We start from the raw sequence: 20,547 nt of genomic DNA on the forward strand, positions 1-20,547 counted from the left end.
TCTGGCTGGGAACGCCTCCTCCGGGGTGGCCTGCAGGGCCCACGGTGCCCGTGGGCCTGTGTTACCACAACACGCTAAGACAGGAGATGCTGTCTGGGTCCCGGTGAGCTGCCTTCTTGCAAATCCCAGGATGTGCCTACCATTCAAGGCTAAGTGAAGGCTTCAAGCTACTGAGCTGTCTGCAAAGGCTGTGTGGGTACTATCACGCTCTCTAGAATGGTAACTCTCACGGCCAGGTTAACCTCAGATTTCTCCGGCCCTCTGCTATTCACAGCGAAGCCCTGCGTTCTGGGATGGGGGGTTGGACCCCAGGGAGTCAAAAGACCTGAAGAGGGATGATTCTCTTTTGGAGAAATCACTAACACGTTTTAAAGGATTTGTTTTATCAAATAGTAAATTGCTAATCCTCTTAGCTGGTTGATTCCCATAAGATATCCTGTACCATCAAAGTAGATTAAAAATACAGGAGCCTGTTAGGTGGTGTTGGCACTGAAGGAAGACTTGAAAGTTATTTTCACCATGAAAAGAATGCAAAATGGCTTAGCAACTTCATCTTCTGGCTAATAAAATAAGTTTATTTATATATACATGGTAGCTGAATTCTGTCAATAAGGAAAAATAAGTCATACATCCACGTATGTATATATAACATATGTACCTTTGTTACATATGTTATACATAACTTTTAGTTTACAAACAGATTTCTTCCCGTATACACACACACACACGTTGACATGGTAAATGCCACGGCTAACAGAAGGACTATGATGAAAAGTCAGACAGCGGCACACTGGAAAGCGAATCTCAGAGCAACACGGAACCTGCCTCTTTGTGGTCGGCAGAGTTTGGAGAGAGACAACCAGCGAACTCCTGTTACGAACGTTCGTACAACACTGAGAACACACGTTTCGGAAGGCCATTGTTTTTTTTTTTTTTTTAAGGAAAATGTGGGAAGAAAGAAGTTATGGTAAAAAGACCACAGCAACAACACAAACATATGTATCAACATTCAAGTTCAATTCCCAGTTTGACTATAAGAACATCTATATTCAAAATATATACTATCAAACTATTTTTATTTCAGAGAAAGGACGTGTTAAAGCAGTATCTTCTGTCCCGGCCACTACCTATGGGGGAGCAAATGGGGGAGCAGCCATCTCTGGGGGCCCCTCTCGTCTCTGAGGGTCTCACCCCTGCTAGCCCAGCGGGTCGCAGCCTGGGTGGCGCGCGGGGGAGGCCGCCCACCGACAGGGGGAGCCATGCAGGGGCACCGGGAATGAGAGCTGGGTGGCGAGTCCATCTGCTGACCCCCACGCGGGTCCGCAGTGCTGGAAAGGACATCTCGAGTCTTCTCCCGAGTGACCGCTTGGGCAATCCCGTTTCTACGGGATTGCAAGAGGACGGTTTAGCAAACGGCAGCTCCACACCTCTTACACGACACGTTCCTCGGGGACACAGTCGATGGCTTTTTGAGGAAGCGAAGCTGAACCCCCGTGAGCACGTGGTCCTTGAGGAGGGCGAGCGTCCTCAAGCTTGTGGCGGGGCCGCATCGAGACCCTCTCGGGGGAAGGCACGGGTGTTGAACGCAGACGCGGGCGGTGCAGAGGGCACGGCGTGGGCTTGCGGCAGAGCCTTTACCAGGGGAGGGCAGTCCCGTGGTCGGCACAGCCAAGGTCCCTGCCACGTGACTTTAGGGGACGTGGCCTCAGGACGCTCGATGACCTTCATGGATCCCAGAGGGCTGCTGGTCCTGCCCGGCTGCCTGGACGGAATCACCTTCGACAGTCATGGTGCCGGTGTGAGGCCCCAGGGGGCTCCTCGCTGGGGGGGACACGCCCCCTTTCCTGCTTTAGTGTGGAGATCTGCCGTCCTCCTGCCCCTGGTGGCCCTTCACCGGTGTGCGTGAGGAGTGGGGGCAGGGGTCACACGACATCAAGAGGAACCTGAGCTTCAAGAATCACTCAAGGGCCGTGCATGTGACATCCCCTCACCTGCTGGGGGCTGCCAGGACCCCCAAGTGCTCAAGGACTGTTATTAAGAGAAGCAACCAATGCAACTGCTTTGCTTAGAAACACCTTTATTTTATAAAGCCACGGACCGTTCTGTAAAGTGTTTTTCTTTTTTTAAACCACACTTATAAAAAAGATGTTGACAATTCCTAGGGGGAAAAAAAGCTGACGTGTTTCTCATTGAGTCAGGGTTACACAAAGATTATATTCATAATATATATTTGTATGTTTATAATCCAGAGACAAAAGGTAGGGGACGCAAAGCGAGGGCTGCTGCCATCAGATCTCGGACACCTGGTCGCTCCCCACAAACAGGGTCTCCTGGCAGAAGGGGTTGACGAGGACCATGCCCGTGTCCCTGTAGTCGCCGTTGGCCGGGGAGCGGGGCTCCGAGAGCTGGTCCTGGGGAGACAAGGGAGGAGATGGTGTGAGCTGCCTGGGTTCCTGAGGTGGCCATTTTTTAAATAATTAAAACAAAATCCTCCAAGGATATATTTATTGATTTTAGAGAGAGGAAGGGAGAAAGAGAGAGGGAAACATCGATGAGGGAGAGAAACATAAATCAGATGCCTTCTGATTTTACCTGTCCCTATTGGGGATGAAACCTGAAACCTTCTGTGCACAGGAAGATGCCCCAACCAACCACACCACCCAGCCAGGGCACGAGGTGGCCGTTTTTAATTGTTTACACCTGGGATTTCGATGTAAACATTTTTCATCCTTTCACTGCCAATGCTGGGGTGCTCTTTCAGGTTTTTATAGCAGCTTCCAAAACAGAGTCCCCGCCCCCCAAATCACCCCACCTCCGGTGTGCGGAGATGGTAGTGGTCTCCCGGTCAGAGTCCGAGGACTTGCCATGCCTGACCCGCAGACTGCGTGGCACACTGCTGTGATAGGCCAACCATGGTCCACTCAGGGCCCCAGAATCTCCTTCCCACCTCGTCACAGGCCTCTGGGAGATCTTGCTGCTTCTCCTCCCTGGCACACCAGACGCGTGCCCCCCTCTTTCCTCTCCTGCCACCCACGGGTCGGAGCCTCCCAGGGCTAATTCCTCCCCCACGAATCCTCCCAGAGCCTGGTCAGAATCCCTGCCCCATTTCCGGCAGCACCCGATGGGATGGAGGTGAACAGCTCTGAATCTCTGAGACAGCGCAGCAGGGGGAAAGTGAAACACTCAGTCTGTCGGCACAGCCCCAGTGGGGACAAGCCCAGAAATGGGCAATCCAGAGCCCAGGGCGTCTGCGCAGCTGTCCTCAGACTCAGGCCCGAGTGTGACGGGTTGAGGACAGACTTGCTTAGATGTCTTCTCTTTAAGAAGCCACAATAAGTCTTCCCAAGTTCGTTTTTAAGTGAGACATATACAATTTTTGAGCCGTATGTACTGCTTTATGGAGAAGAAAGAGACAAAGGAAGAAAGGCTATCTGTTGGTAAATGTCTTCTCTGAAGGCAAGGATTTCCCTTAATGTTTGGAATCAGCTGAGTGTCCATCCGAGGGGTGGACGCAGGGTGGCATGTCGGAGGGGACAGGAATGCTTCTCCACAGGGCTTTTGGGTTGAGCTGTGGGGGGACTTGGGAGACTGGGATCTGCCTTGTCATTTTAATTTCTCACACAGCAGGTGTTCACCTGGGGAACCACGTGGGGACTGCTCAGTGGGAGAAACAGAGAAAGTTATTTAGGAGACACCTCAGGTAAGAAAGAGACGGGAAGGAAGAGGGAAAGGAAGCATGGAAACGTTTCTGGGAGCCTTTTGGGCATCATGGTTTTGCCCACACAGCCCAGACTTGCGTCTGCTGCTCCCGCCCACCCGGAAGGGGAGCTGGTGCCCGAGAACCTGCTCAGACACAGTGCCTGGCGGCCTCCGAGGCTGGCGGCCAAACGGCAGGTGGTGAGTGCACGTCCTGAGGCTGCAGATGGCAGCGGACTGTGCCCTGTGGCTGTGGTCACTCTGGCGGTGGTCTGTGGTGCGTACGTGTGCCAGGAGAGTTGGAGAAACTGTGGCATCCCTCTAAATAAAGCAGATTTGGGGAGTAGCCCTGCTGAGAGGGAAGCGGATCGAATCCACTCGGAGGCCAAGCTGGGCTTCGAGCTCTAACTCTGACCCTGAACTCGTGGCTGGTCTCTACCAGAGCCTCAGGCTTTGTCCCTGAGTGAGAGCCCACCTGGCCCTTTCTGCAGGGCGCTTACAAGTGCTGTTCTCTGGCTTTGGTTTTAATCTATTGATTTTGCAAAGAGAACGTGAGAAATTTAGAGTTCAGGGGTTTGCAGCCCACACCCAGGGCAGGGCCAGCCCCTCTGCCTAGTTCCCCATCTTCACTTACTACAACAGTTCTCAGTTATGCCTTTGCTACAGAAAGTGTGCACCGGCCATGCGCAAGTATATGCCTTCACAGAGCCTATCCCTCTGTCTGTCCTTCAGTTGAAATTTTTTATTGAGCATCCACTTTGGGCTGGGGGAAGGGTGGGTAAAGCGTGAGCAAGACCTGTGGTTTGTTTTTGTTCACATGACAAACTTGTACTGAGCACCAGTACTGGGTCATGCTCTGGGGGCTGGCGATAGAGCCTGGGGTGGAACAGACCAGGCCCCTGCCTCAGGCAGCTTATATTGTGGCAGGGGAGACAGATGACAAACCAGCCACAGAGAGAATGATGCAGTGGCAGGCGGTGAGGAGTGCCCTGAAGGAAGATCAGGCAGGGAAGGGAGTGGAGAACCACGGTGGTGGAGCATGGGCTTCTAATCTGTGTAGAGTAGTCAGGGAAGGCCTCCCTGAGGAGGTGACATTGGAATGAGAGAATTGCAGGAAGTGAGGGGAGGAGGCAGCCTGGAGTAGAGCATTTCAGGTCAGAGCAATTCAGATCGGTGCAAGAGCAAAGCTCCAAGGTGGGGTAAGCTTTGGAGAAGAGCAAAAAGGTTGGTATGGCTTGGGTATGGGAAGTCTGGCAGGAGGGACTCACGGAGGCAGGCAGAGGCCCACCCATGGAGGTGCCATTCGGGGGCTGGGTGCCACAGCTGACACAGGGGCCTGCCTTGCAGAGATCACCCGGCTACTGTGCGGGGCACAGGCTGCAGAGGTGAGACAGCAGTGAGGCGTCCATGCTCAGCAGCTGCTGCCGTAGCCTGGGGTTAGGAGGATGATGGGCAGCCTGGGCGAGGGGTGACCAAGTGCGAGGGGAGGAGGAATGGCTTGCACTGATGCTGACGGACTGGATGTGGGCATGGGAGGCCAGGCGTTTAGGTGGGGCGGGGAAGCCAAGAGTTCAGTATTGGGTGCGGTGACTTTGAGGTGCCCATTGGAGGGGCGCAGGAGCTGGGTTTGTGAGTCTGGAGTTTGGCTGGGGGTGGGGAGGCATGTTGAGGCCAGAGACAGGAACCGGTGGCCCAGAGGGCAGAGATGGCATTTAAGTCATGAAACAAAGTAGAAAGAGAAGCTGTGGAAGGGGACTGGACAAGCATCTTGTGCTGCAGAACAGGGGGCAGCTGCCGGGAGGTGGTGGAGAGCCAGGACAGGGTGGGCCTGGGGGGAAGCGGGGAGTCATCTTGAGGAGGAAGCGACCATACTGATGCTGCTGGCAGTTCAGCTACGAGGAAGCTCAGAAGTGACCCCGGGCTTAGCAGTGTGGAGGCGACCGGCTGTCCCAGTGCGGGAGAGAGATACGGTCACAACCCTGCCACCTGCCGTGATGGAAAAGCATACGGAGCTGGGGCCACACCACAGGGGAGCCAAGCCCAGCCTGGCAAGTCAGGGCAGGCCTCCCGGAGGAGGTGATGCTCAGACCAGGCCTGAATCACAGGCAGGAGATGAGTGAAGTGAGTGCTAGGGAGGCTCGGACACGGGCCAGGAGAGGGAACTGCTCATGCACAGCCCCCGGTGGACGTAACTTGGTGCTGTACGGGCTGCGGAGAGGCCCAGGGGCGTCTTAGCAATGAGAAGGGCGGAGCAGTGAGGCTGAGCAGTGAGGCTGGGCAGCCAGGCCGGGTGCGCCTGGCAGGCCCCGTGGAAACCTCCCCTTTCAGAGCAACGAGAAGCTACGGACGGGTTCTGAGCGTGGGACTGGCGTGATCACATACATGTTTATAAAAGCTCAGCCTGGCCGCTGTGGGGAGGAAGCTGCTGGGGAGGAAGGCAGTGTATCCCCGGGACAACACCTCTCAGCTCTAACTGCCTTTCGGCAGACACCGCCATCCTGCTCCCGTTTGAGGCTGTGCCCCGTCCACCTACCACTCCTGCCTCCCCTGGCCCCCTCCCACCTCCCCTGCAAGAGTGCAGAGCACAGACCCTGAGGCCAAAGGGACCTGGGCGCGAAGCCCAGCTCTCTCGCTGGGCAGCCGGTGTTCCAGGCGAACGCTTCCTTCCGCCACTCCTCACACACATCCCCACCTTCGCCCAGGCTGCTGCCTCGGGTGTGAGTGTGAGATCCACTCATTTTTTCCTGGCACCTCCGCTGTGAAGACTGTCCTCTGGGTTCCCATGGCTCTCTGTAACTCTCCACGGATCTCCCTAGCTTCTTTTGGTTCTGAATGACACCCCAACCCCATCTTGGAGCCCGGGGCCCCGAGAGCAAACTCTCATCCTCACAGTCCCCAGGGTTCCTGCCACAAAATGGGCCCTTAGCGGGTATTTGTCGACTTGTTCCTGGAAACTCAAAGTCCCAAGAACAGTGATTCCAAAACTTGAACATGTGTATAAAGCCCCCGGGGCGTCTTGCTGAAACTCAGATCCTGGTTCAGGAAGGCTGGGCGGGGCCTGCAGCCTCCTGGGTGCATCGCTGCTGGTCGGGGGAGGTGAGCAGATGGGCCTCTGCTCTCTTTGGAGCCCGTGGTTTCCCTGGCAGCGGGGCCAGCCCTTCGGGGGGCACCCCTGGTTCGGAGCCCGTTACCTCAGAGGTTTCGAGGGACTGGATCTCCCTGGGCAGCTCCACCGCATGCTTGTTGAAGTAGTCCATGGTGATGGCGTTGTTCCAGTAGCTCAGGTTGTTCTCCGGGTTGGCCGTCTTCTTCTTCCTCCTCAGGCAGCACACTGTCAGCAAGACGGCTGCGGAGAGAGCCCAGGTTAGAGGGGGCAGGGAGGCGACCAGCACGGAGCTCGCATTCCCGAGAGACAGATGCCCGTCTCCAGGAGCAGCAGTGATGTCATACATCAGCCACTTACCCCCTTCACTCATTTGCTTGCTTGTTTGTCCAACAGATTCCTATCTATGCTGAGTGCCTTGTGTCAGGTGCTGGGGTGAAAGACAGACAAGCGTGCCCTGCCTTCATAAGCTTCCCCTCTAGTGTGTGTCTGGGCGGTGTGCAGGGGGGCGTCAAACAATATATCCCTAACAGACACAATGAATAAAGAAGGTAGATCAGCTAGTGATACTGTTCAGGGAAAACAAAACAGCGTGAAGTGGGAGGGACAATGGAGGTGAGCCAGGGGAGAGAGTGAGCCATCATGAAAGGCCTCACTGAGGAGGTGACCTTGGAGCTCAGAGTAGGGAGGAGCTAGTCTTGTGCCGCATGGGGGTGGCAAGGCTGGGGGGTGGGGCGAGTGTGCAGGAGTGAGGTAGAGGATGAGGCCATAGTAGTGGCATTCAGGGGCTGTGTCCACAGGGCTGGGGGCGAGAGGCCCCCCCCCCCCCTGGTTTCAGTGATCTGTGGGCAGCGCGGCGCCACTCCCGGCGTCTGCTCCAAGGCAAGGCTGTGTTCGTTTGGTGGGATGGGAGCTTGGCTGCAGAGAACGGCACGTGAGCTGAGTGGCCCCGCTGGACTGATGATCGGTCAGTGGCAGAAAGGGGGGCAGAGCCCAGTGAGCCCTGGTTCCCACATTCGGCCTGGATGGCAGAGGCTCACGGAGCAGAATCCTGGGCAGAGGTCTTGGGCCTGATTCAAAAGCTGCTCTGACATCATCATCAGTATCACCATCATAAAAAAAAGCCACTGACAGTTACATAGCGTATGTGCCGGGCAGGGTTCCAAGCACTTTATAAATATTAATTCATTTAATCCCCAACTTAGCTCCATGAGTTCAACACTATTGGGGTCCCCATATTACAGACAGGAAAACTGAGTGCAGAGAGGTGAAGCGGCTTGGCTGGGAACTCCGAGATCATCTGGACTCCAAAGTCTGTCCTGTTGACCCTCCACTGTTCCACCTTGCACCAGCGTGCTGAAGGCCGAGGCAGCAACCCGCATGGCCCAGAGGGGCCCCACTGGGGAGGAAGGCACATGTTTGGATGTTTCTGATGAACCAGGTGTGGACAGAGTGACCTGGGCCAACAGGGAAGGCCTGTCCGGGCTCACGCAGTGGGGATCAGGTGATGCAGTGATGAGGGTGACAGGACCCCTCTTGGGGAGAAGCCAGTAACTGAAGCGTGGGCGTCTCCTGTCCAAGCTGCCACCACCAGAGCTTGTAAGGTGGCTGAAACGCCAGACCAGGGGTGGGCAGGGCAGCATCCAACACCCTGGAGGTGCCACCCACCTGTGCTGGAGGGAGAGGGTCCCAAGCTGCGCTGTCCACAGAGGCTGGCATCCTGATGGCAATGGCCACCAGGGGGCAGAAGAGGGCCACCCCTGTCCACAGCAGTCTGTGTGGCCAGCACCAGGGGCCTCTGCGAGCCAGATGTGGGGTGGCTGCAAAAGCTGGCCCCACACAGGCCGAGGTTTTGGGGCCCACACCCCAGGCCTCTGTGGGAGTGACTCTCCCTGAAGGAGGGATTCTGCGGCTCTCTTCCCAGTGGGCATCTGAGCCCGAGACGGCCTCCTCCGGACAAAGTCAAGGGACCTGGCAATTTCCATTTCATCCAATGTGCTTTGATCAAAAGACTTCTAATTTGCTCACGGTTCTCCCAGGTCTCCTTAAAAAGTTTTAGACATATAAAGAAAACTTCTGAATGTCTGAGCTATGAGGAATTTTAGACGGGCTGGTATAGACTTCTGAGATTTTGTGAGTGTCCCCCTCCTGAGGAGTCTTCCTTCACTGGTACAGGGGGTGGGGGTGGGGCAGCAGCAGAGCCCAGCCCCACACGCTGCTAAGTTGGGGCCCCTCCTCACTCCGCAGATGAGGACTCTGTGGTCCGGAGCACCTGGTTCACTCACCGCTGGTCACAGGTGTGAATGGCAAGGCTGGCAAAAGGCCCCAGGCCCCATCTCCCCACTTTCGGTGTCTTTATTCTTCGACATAACTCCCTTTCCACCCTGCGCCTGGGACTGTGGTACAGAAATATCCTGGGGCATTCGAGCTGGCGAAACAGCAGCCGTAAACGGCTCAGATGCAACAAAACCACCAGCTGGGAACCCGGGCTGGCACAGGTGGCAGGGCCTGGGTCCCCGCTCCCTCTGCCCCCCACCCCCAGGCTTGTGCTCCCTCCAAGTCCGCTCTGCCCTGACCCCCAGTTCTGGGTCTGTTTAGGACACAGGGCCAGGGTCCTGTGGGGAGGGTTGGCACTCTTGTGGGATGGCCTGAGGGTTGGAACAGGGAGTTCTGTTCCTAGCTCTTCCTCCCTCATGTGTTATTAGTGCTGTCGTCCTGACTGCATTTCTCCCGGAAGTTCCCAGTGCCTCTCCAGGGCCATTTCACTGACACAGTAAAAGCAGGTCTGGCCATAGAAAGAGCAGGAGCTTGGAGTCCAAAAGACCTGGGTTCAAGTCTGCCTCTGTATCTGCCAGGCGTTACACTAGGTACAGTCACTTCATCAAACTGATTACTATGGACTTCACAGGTGTGTGAGGAAAGTTAGGAGCAAACTTGAAATGCTTAGCACGCTGATGCACAACAGGGTCTTACTAATGAGGGTCTTCTTCTCCTCCTAGCATCCCCCACAAGAGAGGCCTGGAAAGGAAAACCAGGCCACGTGACTGTTGGCTGGCGCCAGGCCAAGGCTGTACCCGTGGCTTAGAACTTTCCTTATTTTAGTGACCCTACCTTCTGTCCAAGAAAGAAAAGTACCACTTGGACTTACAGAGTCTCTAACATATTCCCCGTGCCGACCTTGGCGTCTCACAGGCTAATTTAGCCCACAAAGGGACCATCTGAGCCAGGTACTCTGACTCTTCCCATCTACAGAAGAGGCTCATGGACGTTAACAAAAACAATCCCACTCACCCAGCTAATTCCTGGAACTTGATCCCAGTGTCTGTGACCCTTGGGCTCACGGCTGCTCTCCCATATTGTCCAGGACACTGGAGGGAACGTGCCTTAGTCACATGAGCCACTTTGTCATCTGCACAGCTCTAGGCAAACGCAAGGTGTGAGCCACCCCCGTTCTGATCTAGTTAAGCGCTTCACCTGCTCTGTTTCTCCAAAGGCGCTGCCGCCAAGACTCCACTGGGGGTCAAGGAGATCTCTGCTCCCTCAAGCTGTAAAACAGGAGTGAGGACTAAGCAAGTTCTCTCTGCTTCCTCAGCATGTCCATGGGGACCCATCCATGACCGGTCAGATGGGAGGCAGGAAGGAGGAGGGCCACTGACTCGAAGATGGAGCCCTGGGGCCTGTGGGGACGTTTCCGGGAGAGTCATGACTCCAGGGGCGAACTCACTGTGTGACACAAAATGGAAGTGAAATCCTCCAGGCTCCCCGAGGACTCAACCTTTCCAAACCCCCGCTGAAAGCACCCTCTCCGTGGCCCGTGGAGCACGCACAGCGAACACTCCCAACAGAAAGATGGACAAAGCAATGGCTACACCACCACCGCCATTTACTGAGTGACTTCTCCTCAGCATCATCTCTGGCGTTCCAGCAGGGCTTTGGAGTGGGTGCTGCGGCCATGAAGGTGCTTTGCTCAGACCTCCTGCCATGGGAAGCATGGCTCAGGGACAGCCCTGGCTGCCACTCTCTGGACCCAGCACGGCGTCTGCGCCAAGGCCACCAGTGCAGGTCTGCTCCTGCAGGACAGGGGACACCCCCGATGGCCCGTCAGAAACCTCCTTAAAGCTGCACTGCAGTCCAACACTCTTCCTGCCCAGTGCTCCCCTCCCCCTCTGCTTTCTCAGGCGTCAGGCCCGCACTGCAGCCGGAGGCTCTCCCTGCCTTCTCCAGCCCTTCCTTCTTGTATCACAGGGGTTTCCCCAGTAAACCTCCCACAGGTCTAACCTGTCTCGGTGTCTGCCTCCTAAAGAACTTGAACTAACCAGTGAACAGCAGCCCTGTTCTTACAGGTGAGAGGGCATTGGATCGATGGTTAAGGAACTTGGCCGAGTCTCTCAGGTTACAAGCAAGAGCATAGGCATGACAACCAGGTGTGTTTGGTCCCCAAGCCAAGCCTTCCTGTCGCACCAGGCTTCCTCTCTGATGACCCACGCAGGTTGAAAGTGAGGAAAAGTTAGCGGGAACAGGGAGCCCTGACATTTTCCCGGGTGGCCCCCTCATTTTGTTCATGAGAGACCTGAGATCCTCAAGGGAAGGACGGGTCAGGACTGCCAAACCGAGGGGCGAGCCAGGCTGTGGGCAATCCTGGCCCTCCTTGGAGAATGAGGGAGGAGGTCCAGGGTGGGGGCTCTCCATACAGAAGGAGGCCAGGCTGGGCACCAGGCCGTGGGCCTGGGGGATCCGGGTCTGGCGACCTATTCTCTGACTCCCCACCCTGGCCTGCGGGAACGTGCCTGAAGAAGCCCAAGGTCTCCCCCCAGGGAGCACTGTTTGGGAAGCACAGGGAAGAGCCATGAGTCTGGGCAAGAATGACCCTGGTGTGGCGGAGGTGGCCCACCCTGGACAGCCTGCCTTGTCCTACGGTGGCTCCTGTCCCTCCTTCAACTGGTTCATAAGCCCCAGGGTGACAATCCTTCGGTTTACACATCCTTCTGGTCCCAATCTCTTCTATTTTGTTTACTGCAAGAGTAATTCTGGCCCAGGTTTTCTTACACAGTTACAGTCACTTGGGCCTGTGAGACTCGGCCATTCACAGAACAGCTGACAGAGCCGGGAGCCGCGCTGTGCACAGGATGCGGCACCTCTCTGAATGCTGCACTGACGCCGGTGACGCTTGCCACACGCGTGGGAGGAAGCCTGCCGCTCTGCTTCAGCCGGGCTCCTTGTGGACTGGTGACGAAAAACAGGCACACTGGCCCGGCTTCCCGTTCTCACCTTCCATAAAGCCCCCGTGTTCCCAGGGAGGCTGGGAGAAGACATTCTCAAGACTGGGTGTGGCCTGGGAGCCTGGCACAGCCACAGCTGACCAGCTGACCGCCTGGTGAGAGCCCAGGGCACTGACACCGGGGAGGGAGGGTCAGCAATTCGGGCCAGGCCTGCCTCCTGCGGGAGGCGTTGGGCTCTGAGCGTCCTGATGGTGGCAGCAGAGACCAGCTCAGTAGCCACATGGCCCCCCTGCCCCAGCCAAATGGGGCCTGGATCCAGTCCATCTGGCTTCTCAGCCGTCTGCAACCCTGTATGTATGGCTGTCCCGGGCCTGGCTCCAGAGACAAAGCATTCCTCCGTCCTGGCACCTCTCCCCTCCGGCTGCTGGGCGGGGCTCACGACCTGGAGGGCAGGTGGCACAGATGATCCCTGTCTGGGCAGGCCTGACATTTGCCATGACCACCCTCTGCTTCTGCCCGAGTCCCTGCCTGCCGCAGTCCTGGCCATCTGAGGTCTGGCTTCTGGTGGATGGAGGAAAGCAGGGCCAGGGCCCCTCTGAAAAGCCGCATGCGAGAAAATCTATGTGTGTACTTTGCTACCATCTGGACTGGCCAAACTATCTGGCAAAATGGCAAACGAGGAGGCCCTTCTTTGAGGGTTGCGGAGTGAGCTTTCGGATACAGGTCATTGCCAAGAAGGTGTGACTGGGGCCCTCAGACCTGGAAGAGGTCTGTCTGCGCCCCCCCCCCCGAGGACCAGAGTGGGGCAGAGCTCTGCAGGCAGACTGGGTACTGGCTTCCGAGCTTTGGAAGGGCACAGCGTTCTGCAGCCGGACGAGTATCGTCTCAATGTTCCTCTCCTCTGGGCCTTCACAAGGTTAACGACCGCTGTACAGAGGCCAGGGCCACCCAGAGGACAGGGAACTGTGTGCGGAGGCAGCCAGGGCTGAGGCAGGAGCCTCGGGGCCTGGAGAGGGTGGAAATGCGGGGCAGATGCCAAAGGGCATTCCCAGGGGCTGCAAGAGTCTGCTTTGACCAGCGGTTTATATCGTCCTTTACGAAGGCCGCTACTTCCAGGAGTCTTCTCCAGACGCAGGCCCAGGCCGTGTCCTTGCTTTGGTCCTGGCTGACGTCATCACGCATGGCCTGGGCAGCCGGTGGGTTTTCTGGCTTTGCAGTAAGATCTGACCTGATCTCACACTCATACTCAGCGAAGGGCTGGAGTGGTGTTTTTAGAATTGCAAAGCCCATGTGTGGCCTGTAGGGGGCAAAGGCTAGATCTACCCTGTGCCGTCGAGGCCAGGGAAAGAGGAAGCCCCGGGGGCAGAGGGCTCTGGGCATCGGGGAGACACATCTTAGCCTCTGATTCCCTGGCGCTTGGCACAGTGCCTGGCGCACAAAGGGCACTCAGGAGGAACGGTGCTCAATCAGACATTCTACCACCAGATCCGGGCCGATGCTTCCATGACAGGGGCCCCCGGCGAGTCACTTTACCTGGTGACTTACTCCCTACCTTTAAGGTGTGTTCCTTGCACAGTGTATTTACTTGTTTCTGTCTTTTATTTTATTCCTCTGGCTAGTCTGTTTTAAGGTTGGAATGATTAAAAATCATGGGAACTCACTTTGTGAACGAGAGCCTCTAGACACTTAAAAAGAATGGAAAGTTAGAACGCTGCCTCTCATGTGGTCACTTCTCCAATATGACCATTATCAATTATTTATTGGCTAATAGTGCAATATTTTCTCATTATCACTCTTCTGCTTTAGAAGTGGGCAACCACAGTTTTACGAGCACGTGTGTGTTTCCGGGAGAGACAAGAAAGCTGCCTAATGAAACAAGCAAAGAGGCAATCTGCAAACGTTTGCACTTGCCCTTGAACCAGGTCCTGGGCAGAAGCAGGCCGCCACCCCCGACGTGGAAGGTCTGCGCTGCTTCTCCACTAGGAGACAGAAAGCTGGGAGAGGCGGCTCCTGGAAAGGATCCAGAATCCAGATTAAGAAGGTCTTGTGAGAGTGCAATGCCAAGCAGAGACCACGTTCGCGTCAAAGGTGTGCACCTCCTGCCCTGATGTTCAAACCACCTGTGAAGTTTCTGGGTGTCGTCCCTCTAGAGACCTGGGTGAGCCCATGGTGGAACGAGGCAGTGTGTACAGCCAACAAAGCCGACGCCAGTGTGCACTGCCTGAATGGGGTGAATGGGGAGAATGGGGCCGGGCATGGGCAGTGCTATCCTCTCCCTTCTGGGAGCAAGGATAAACTGGAGACCACCCAGGGGGCAGGGGGCAGGCCAGTGCCATGCAGTCCCGTGAAGAGACTTGCTGGCACAGGGACAAGCAGTTTGGAAAAAGAGGAGGCTGACCGTGAGAGAGCCACTGCAAACATGACTGGCTTTGCATAGCTTCAGAGGGCATGGCTTGAGACCAGAGAGGAGAAATTACAAGGAGGCCAATGTCAGGCCCCCGGGAGAGCTGCGTAACCACCGGAGGGCGGATGGGCTGTCCAGTGAGTGAGGAGCACAGCTTCAGAGGGAGGCTGGGTGGTAACTGCCTGGGGGTGGGCTGAGGCTGAGCCCAGTGTGGGTTCCTGTGAGGTTACTGGGGACATTCGAAGAGTCTAGGGTCAGGTACCTGGGCAAGACATAAACAGCACCCGAAGGTGCTGAGGGATTATGTCAGGTTCTTTATGGAGACATCAGGGAGCCAGCCTTCCAACTCCTCATTAAAGGGGTGACAGGCAGCAGCGAGGAGGTGCTGGTCACCTGGGGAAAGCCCTTCTCCACCAACACCAGCGGCAGCAAAGGACAGAGGTGAGGTCCACACTGTGCAGCTCACACTGCCCAGACAAGTGGAACTGGGGAGGAGGGGAGAGCAGCTAAACCCACAGGTGACTCTGAAGCCTCAATCTAGGTGCAACAACTACATTTTGCCAAGGCTAATAGAACTTCCTGCAGGGTCAAAGCTTCATCTCCTCTTCCTTCTCGGGGAAGGCGGGGGAGAGCCCAGGGAGGAGAGGAAGATGGAAGGGAGATGGGAGTGATGCAGGGGAAGGAGGCGCGGGGTCTGCTGCCAAGGTGCCGACTTCACCAGGGCCTGGCTGCCCTGTCACTGCGGTATCAGCAGGTGACCTTGGGGGCAGGGTGGTGTCCTGACTAGAGCTCTGGGCTGGAAGACAGGAGCCAAGGGCTCTCATCCCAGGCTGCCTCTCGCCAACTCTGGGGCACTGAGTGGGCCACGTGGCCTCTCCAGCTTGGTACTTCCTCCTGCAAAAGGCAGGGGTGAACTGGACTGCCTCTATGGGCAGCCTCGGCTTGTGGGAGCTGTGCCTCTATGGCGAGTGGGCATCTGAGCCACGGCCTGGCAGGGCCGAGGACCGAGGCCACGAGAAGCCCTGGTTTTTGTTCTGCGACCTGTTCCCTGGGATTCTGAAAAGTTTCGCAGCGCACTCAGTGGGGACCTTCCACCTCTGGGGCAAAGGGATTCTGGGAATGGACAAATGGATGTGGTGGAGGGAGAGGAGGGAGGGGAGGGAGGAACGGGGACAGGGCGGGCACTCACAGCAGGAGGAGATGGGCACGCTGATGGCCAGGATCACCCAGGCGATGTCCATCTTGCTCAGGCAGATGGTGGCTCTGTGCTGGGGTTTGTTCCCTTCGGCCACATGGGAGATGTTCCCTGCTGTTCCAGGCTTCCAGGTGCCTGCAGGGACCAGGCGGTTGAGGAAGTTCCCGGTGGCCGTGGACATCACTGTGGAGAGAGGACTGGGTACCCTGTTGGTCACGGCGGGGGTGGCCACGGCCTCCTCCTCAGCTTGGGAAAGAGTGCTTTCTGAGACCCCGGGGGGGTGGGCCGGGGCCTGCGGGGCTGAGGGTGTTGTGGAGGATGCTCCCTGAGGAATGCCCTCGGACGGGGCTGAGACACTGGCATCGAAGGCAGCCTGGGTGGGCCCCGTGGCGGCCATGAAGGCCCCAGAGCTCGCAGACAGAGGTCTGTTGGTTCCAGGGGTGACAGCCAGCCAGGAGTCACTGTGGCTGGTGCTGCCGGGTGGGTCAGCACGGGGGCGCTGAGAAGGCACTGGGGCGGGTTGCGGACTGGCAGGGGCACCTGAGGCTGCTGTGGCCCCTGGCGCCCTCCCTTGGCTGGTGAAGGTGGGGCCACCCCCCTGGTCAGCTCTGCTAAGGCTGGGCTTGTTTTCCGTGTGCACCGAGGGGGCGGTGCTTGGTGCCCACGAGGTCCTGCCGGGCGCCCTGGTTGTGGTCGCTGCCTGGGTCTGTGGCGAGGAGGAGAAATCCCAGGGCAGGCTCTGGGGGGTGAGGCTGGGGGGCTCGGGCTCCACCGAGCCTGTGAAGTTGCCTTTGTAGAAGTGAAAGATTTTCCCCAGGGCCGGCTTCTGCCCCAGATATGTGGAGCTCTGGTTTCTTCCCCACTGGCCCTCCTTTCTTCCTGAGTGGCCACTGAGTACAGGCAGGACAGAGCGCGAAGAACTTCCAGCCCCCTTTCGGGAAGAGCCTGGGGGCCTAGGGGGCCTGCGGGTGCTGGCTCGGGGGGGTGCGGTGGCGGGGCGGCTGGTGGCTCCAGTCGGCTTTGTCAGCAGGATGGTGGGCCCAGCCTCCCCCAGGGGGTGGCCCTCTGAGTGGGAGGATGTGGTTGCCACGGTAGCAGGAAGGGGCCCTGTGGTTGGGGGGCCTTCAGCATGACGGGTGGCTGCTGTTGCCAAAGTGGTGGAGAAGGTGTTTGCAGGAGGGTGTCCATCTGGATAGGGTGGTGTTGTTGCCACAGGGGCCTCAGCCTGTGAGAAGGACCCGTTAGGACGGGGGCTTGGCGTCATCACAGAGGTGGGGACAGCCGTCGAGGATGAGTGTCTGGCAGAGCTGAGCAGTGCTGTCACCATGGTGCCTGAAGGCAGGACCTGAAGAGACTCCCTGGGAGATGGTTCCTGGGCAGCAAATACCGGTGCTTCAGTCAGGGCCAAGGTCAGGAGGAAGCCTGAGGGGGAGACAGGGGGAAGAGGTGAACATGTGGGGAGCACTGGAACACTCCTGAGGTCCGAGCTGCCCCCGCATCAGATGCAGGGCAGTTCGGCAGGTCTGTTAGGTAGGTGCCCACCAGCTCTGCTGGGAGGATAACCAGCCCCGGGGAACCAGGGGCAGCTGAAGTGGCCAGGCCCAGCCTTTCCCAAATGCCACCAGCCTTCTGCCCGAGGCAGCTTCTCCAAACAGGCTGGGGCTGGGGCTGGGAGATAGCGTGTGGTCTCTGAGCACCTGCCAGCCCTCCACAGCCAGGGTGGGGTCAAGGCCAGCTTGACCAGAGGGAAGTCTGTGGCTCTGTCTGAGCTGCCCTGCATCAGACGAGGGAGGCTTAGGTGGGCCGAGCTGGCCAGCTCCCATGTCTTTTCTCAAAACAACAAGCAGACAGGCCTCTGTTCATTCATGCCCACCTGACAATTAAGGAGGGTCTGCCCTCTTTTGGACCCCGCAGGGCCCCAAAAATGACAGGGCAGTCTCTGTCCCTGAGCTTGCTCCCACAAATCCACGAACAATCCTACAACTAGGGGAGATGTCCCAGTGCCACTGGAGACTGACAGACACACGGGACGGGGGGCCAGAGGAGGGCGACCAGACCGGGTGCCTGTGAGGCACTGATTAGAGCCCGGAGGGGGTGTCCCACGAAGGTCAGCTGGTTTTGTGGCTGTCGTCAGTGCCTACTGCTTCCCCTATGGCGCTGAACTCTGGGACACCACTGCTGATGCCCAGACCTCCTGCACAGAAGGAGCCCTTTTGAGGATTAAAAGAAAGTCATGGATTTTGCCCAAAGGTCAGTAGTATGCTTTTGGTTCATTCATAAAATGTACAAGGAAAAAAACAAATTTAAAAACAGTTCTAGACTTGTGTGGACTTTATTAATAGTAACAGCCGGTGCCTATCTTTCAAAATAATACCTCACATAAATGTGAGACACGGGGTCTGTTCAGACTACAGACTGGAAGACAGGCCACCCCTGCACAGCACGGCCTGGAAAGAGCTGGTGTGCCCTGCTGAGGAGCGGCCCCCAGGGCCTCATCCTGCCCCGGAACTCCTTCACAGGAGCCCCGTCCTGGCCACTGCATGCCCCTCCTCCGGCCCTGCTAGCCGCCTGGGCTACAGCACAGCAGGGATCGGTCCCTGTCCCGTCACTCTCTTGGAACCTCCCTCCCTGACCATGGTCCAGCAGGACTGATGGCTGGAGCTGGGGCCCTGGGGGTGACTCCTGGAGTCCGGGACAGTCGGGGGAAGGCAGGGGCCCTGGTGAGCTTCCAGGAAGCAGAGAGGGGGCGACCACCTCCCGGCCCACCTTTGAAGCAAGGCCCAGGATCACCACTGGGGCCGCCTCCAGCTTTGGGGTGGGGTGGAGTTCTGGAGTAGACCGGTATCCCCCTCACCCTGCACTTGTGAATTAGGGGGACAGTTGGTCCAACAGAGACTGTAGCACCCACGACCTCTTGGACCGACAATTTGCCCTAACAACCTATTTTTTCTAAGCTTTCATTTGTGATCTAGCCCATGTATCAACAGTGTGCTCCACTCATTCAAATACACCCTAAAAACTGTTTACTGAGCACCTGCTCCAGCCCAGCCTCTGATGCTTGACTTAATCCTTTCAGCCACGGGAAGGGATAGAAAATTGAGGCTCAGGGAGATTAAATAACATGTTCAGAGCCCCACAGTATTGGAAGTATATGAAACCAGGCTGTATCCAAAATGCATACTTTTCCCGGGTGAACATCTGCGATGCTACAGAAAGAGGAAGAAGAGGGCGTGGAGTTGCACCCACAGAAGAGACAAGGCCCCCCCCCCCCCTTCGGGGTCATTCGGTCTCTCCCTTGTGGCTTAAACCACAGGTAAGTGCCTTAGACTGTCCCACAGGGACTGGTATTGAGACCTCTGATGTTTTGAGGGACGACATTCCGTTATAAGCCTCTGTTTGGACTGAGTGCCTTGGTTTGATATAAGTGTTGTGTGAACCCAACTGGGCACCCCCAGATTCCTATGTGGGGGCCCTAACCCCAAGTACCTCAGAGTGTGACTGTGCTTGGAGCCAGAGCCTTTGAAGAGGTGATTAAGACAAAATGAAGCCACGACGGTGGGCCCTGACCCAACCTGACCGGGCCCTTACAACAATGGTAGGGCCCACCGACATGCCAGGCGCACTTGGATTCCTGCGCAGGACACGGTGAGAGGGCAGCTCAGCAGCCAAGAGTCCTTATCAGAAACCAATATGGTCAGCATCTTGACCTTGGACTTTTAGCCTCCAGAACTCTGAGAAAGCAGACTTCTGTAGTTGAAGCTCCCCGTCTAGGGAACTTCGTATGGCAGCCTAGATGACTTACATTAGAGACTTCTTTGCCCAACTCCCCCCCAAAAAGAGGTGGAGACAGGGACTTGTGTGTAGGCAGTTTATTTTGGGAAGTGATCTGAGGGGACAGTGATGGGAGTCTGAGCTGTGATGAGTGAAACACAAAAAATGAATCTAAGGGCGAGTTATGAGCTGATTAGAGTGGGCAACGCAAATTCACTGGGATGTCTGAGGGGCCGAGCAGACGCACCCCAAATTGTCCACGTAAGATGAGCATTTACTTGGCAGCTCCCAGCCCTGCCGGCCCACAGGTGCTCCGTGGGTGCCCCTGCCACTTCACTTCCTCTCATGGGGCTGAGTCAGAGAGGGGCACCCTGGTAACACCTGCCCCCAGCTGGTGGCTGCCAGCCACGGCTCCCCCAGAGAATCCCTGGGGCGGAGCACCAGATGTATACGGTACAACCAGAGGCTGGAGACCAAGGGCACCTCGATCTTGTGGGAGCAGGAAGGTCAGTGCCAAGCTTTCAGAGAGCCCCCAAGTGACCCCAGTGATAGGCCTGGGTGGGACAGGAGCAACCCTGACCTCCAGCACTTTTGCAGCCCTCCAGAGGCAGAGGGTGCTTTCTAATAAGCAGGGGAAGAAATGCCCCGACTCTCCCACCAGGAGCATCCCGGGGGCTAGGACCCTCCCAGCCAGGAGGTGCAGGGCTGAGTTCCTCTTGCTGTAAGAGTTACAGTGTAAGCAAGGCTATTTGCCTTTGCACACCCTAAAGGTATTTTTCTCTCCAGGAGAACTAACTGTTAAATGATCTCTTAGCTATTTCTTTTTTAGATTTCAGAGTAATTCTTTTTTTTTAAATTTTAAAGTCAGATGTGTATCTTTTTAAAATTTTTTTATTTATTTATTTTTAGAGAGAGGGGAAGGGAAGGAGAGTGAGAGAGAAACATCAGTGTGTGGTTGCCTCTCATGTGTCCCCTACTGGGGACCTGGCCTGCAATTCAGGCATGTGCCTTGACTGGGAATCGAACTGGTGACCCTTTGCTTCACAGGCCCATGCTCAATCCACTGAGCTACACCAGCCAGGGACAGAGTAACCCTTTGGGACAATGAACTGATCCTGCCATCCTGGCTGCAGAGGGTTTTCACCTGGAGGGAGACATA

At 56.7% G+C, this 20,547-nt stretch overlaps 1 protein-coding gene across 1 annotated transcript in view; it reads right to left on the reverse strand.

Annotated features, from left to right (window-relative positions):
- Positions 1–1,258: 1,258 nt before the first annotated feature.
- Positions 1,259–20,547, reverse strand: part of TMEM108 (transmembrane protein 108) — a 140,806-nt gene continuing 121,517 nt past the window's right edge. The window contains exons 2-4 of the mRNA XM_037061272.1: positions 15,612–17,039; positions 6,888–7,042; positions 1,259–2,411 (exon numbers count right to left, since the gene is read on the reverse strand). Coding sequence (XP_036917167.1) covers positions 2,289–2,411; positions 6,888–7,042; positions 15,612–17,039 — 1,706 coding nt within the window. The 3' untranslated portion in view covers positions 1,259–2,288. The remainder of the gene's footprint in view (positions 2,412–6,887; positions 7,043–15,611; positions 17,040–20,547) is intronic.

The sequence above is a fragment of the Sturnira hondurensis genome, unplaced genomic scaffold, assembly GCF_014824575.4.
Source record: "Sturnira hondurensis isolate 20B ecotype Veracruz unplaced genomic scaffold, ASM1482457v3 Scaffold0013299, whole genome shotgun sequence".
NCBI classification, from domain to species: domain Eukaryota; kingdom Metazoa; phylum Chordata; class Mammalia; order Chiroptera; family Phyllostomidae; genus Sturnira; species Sturnira hondurensis.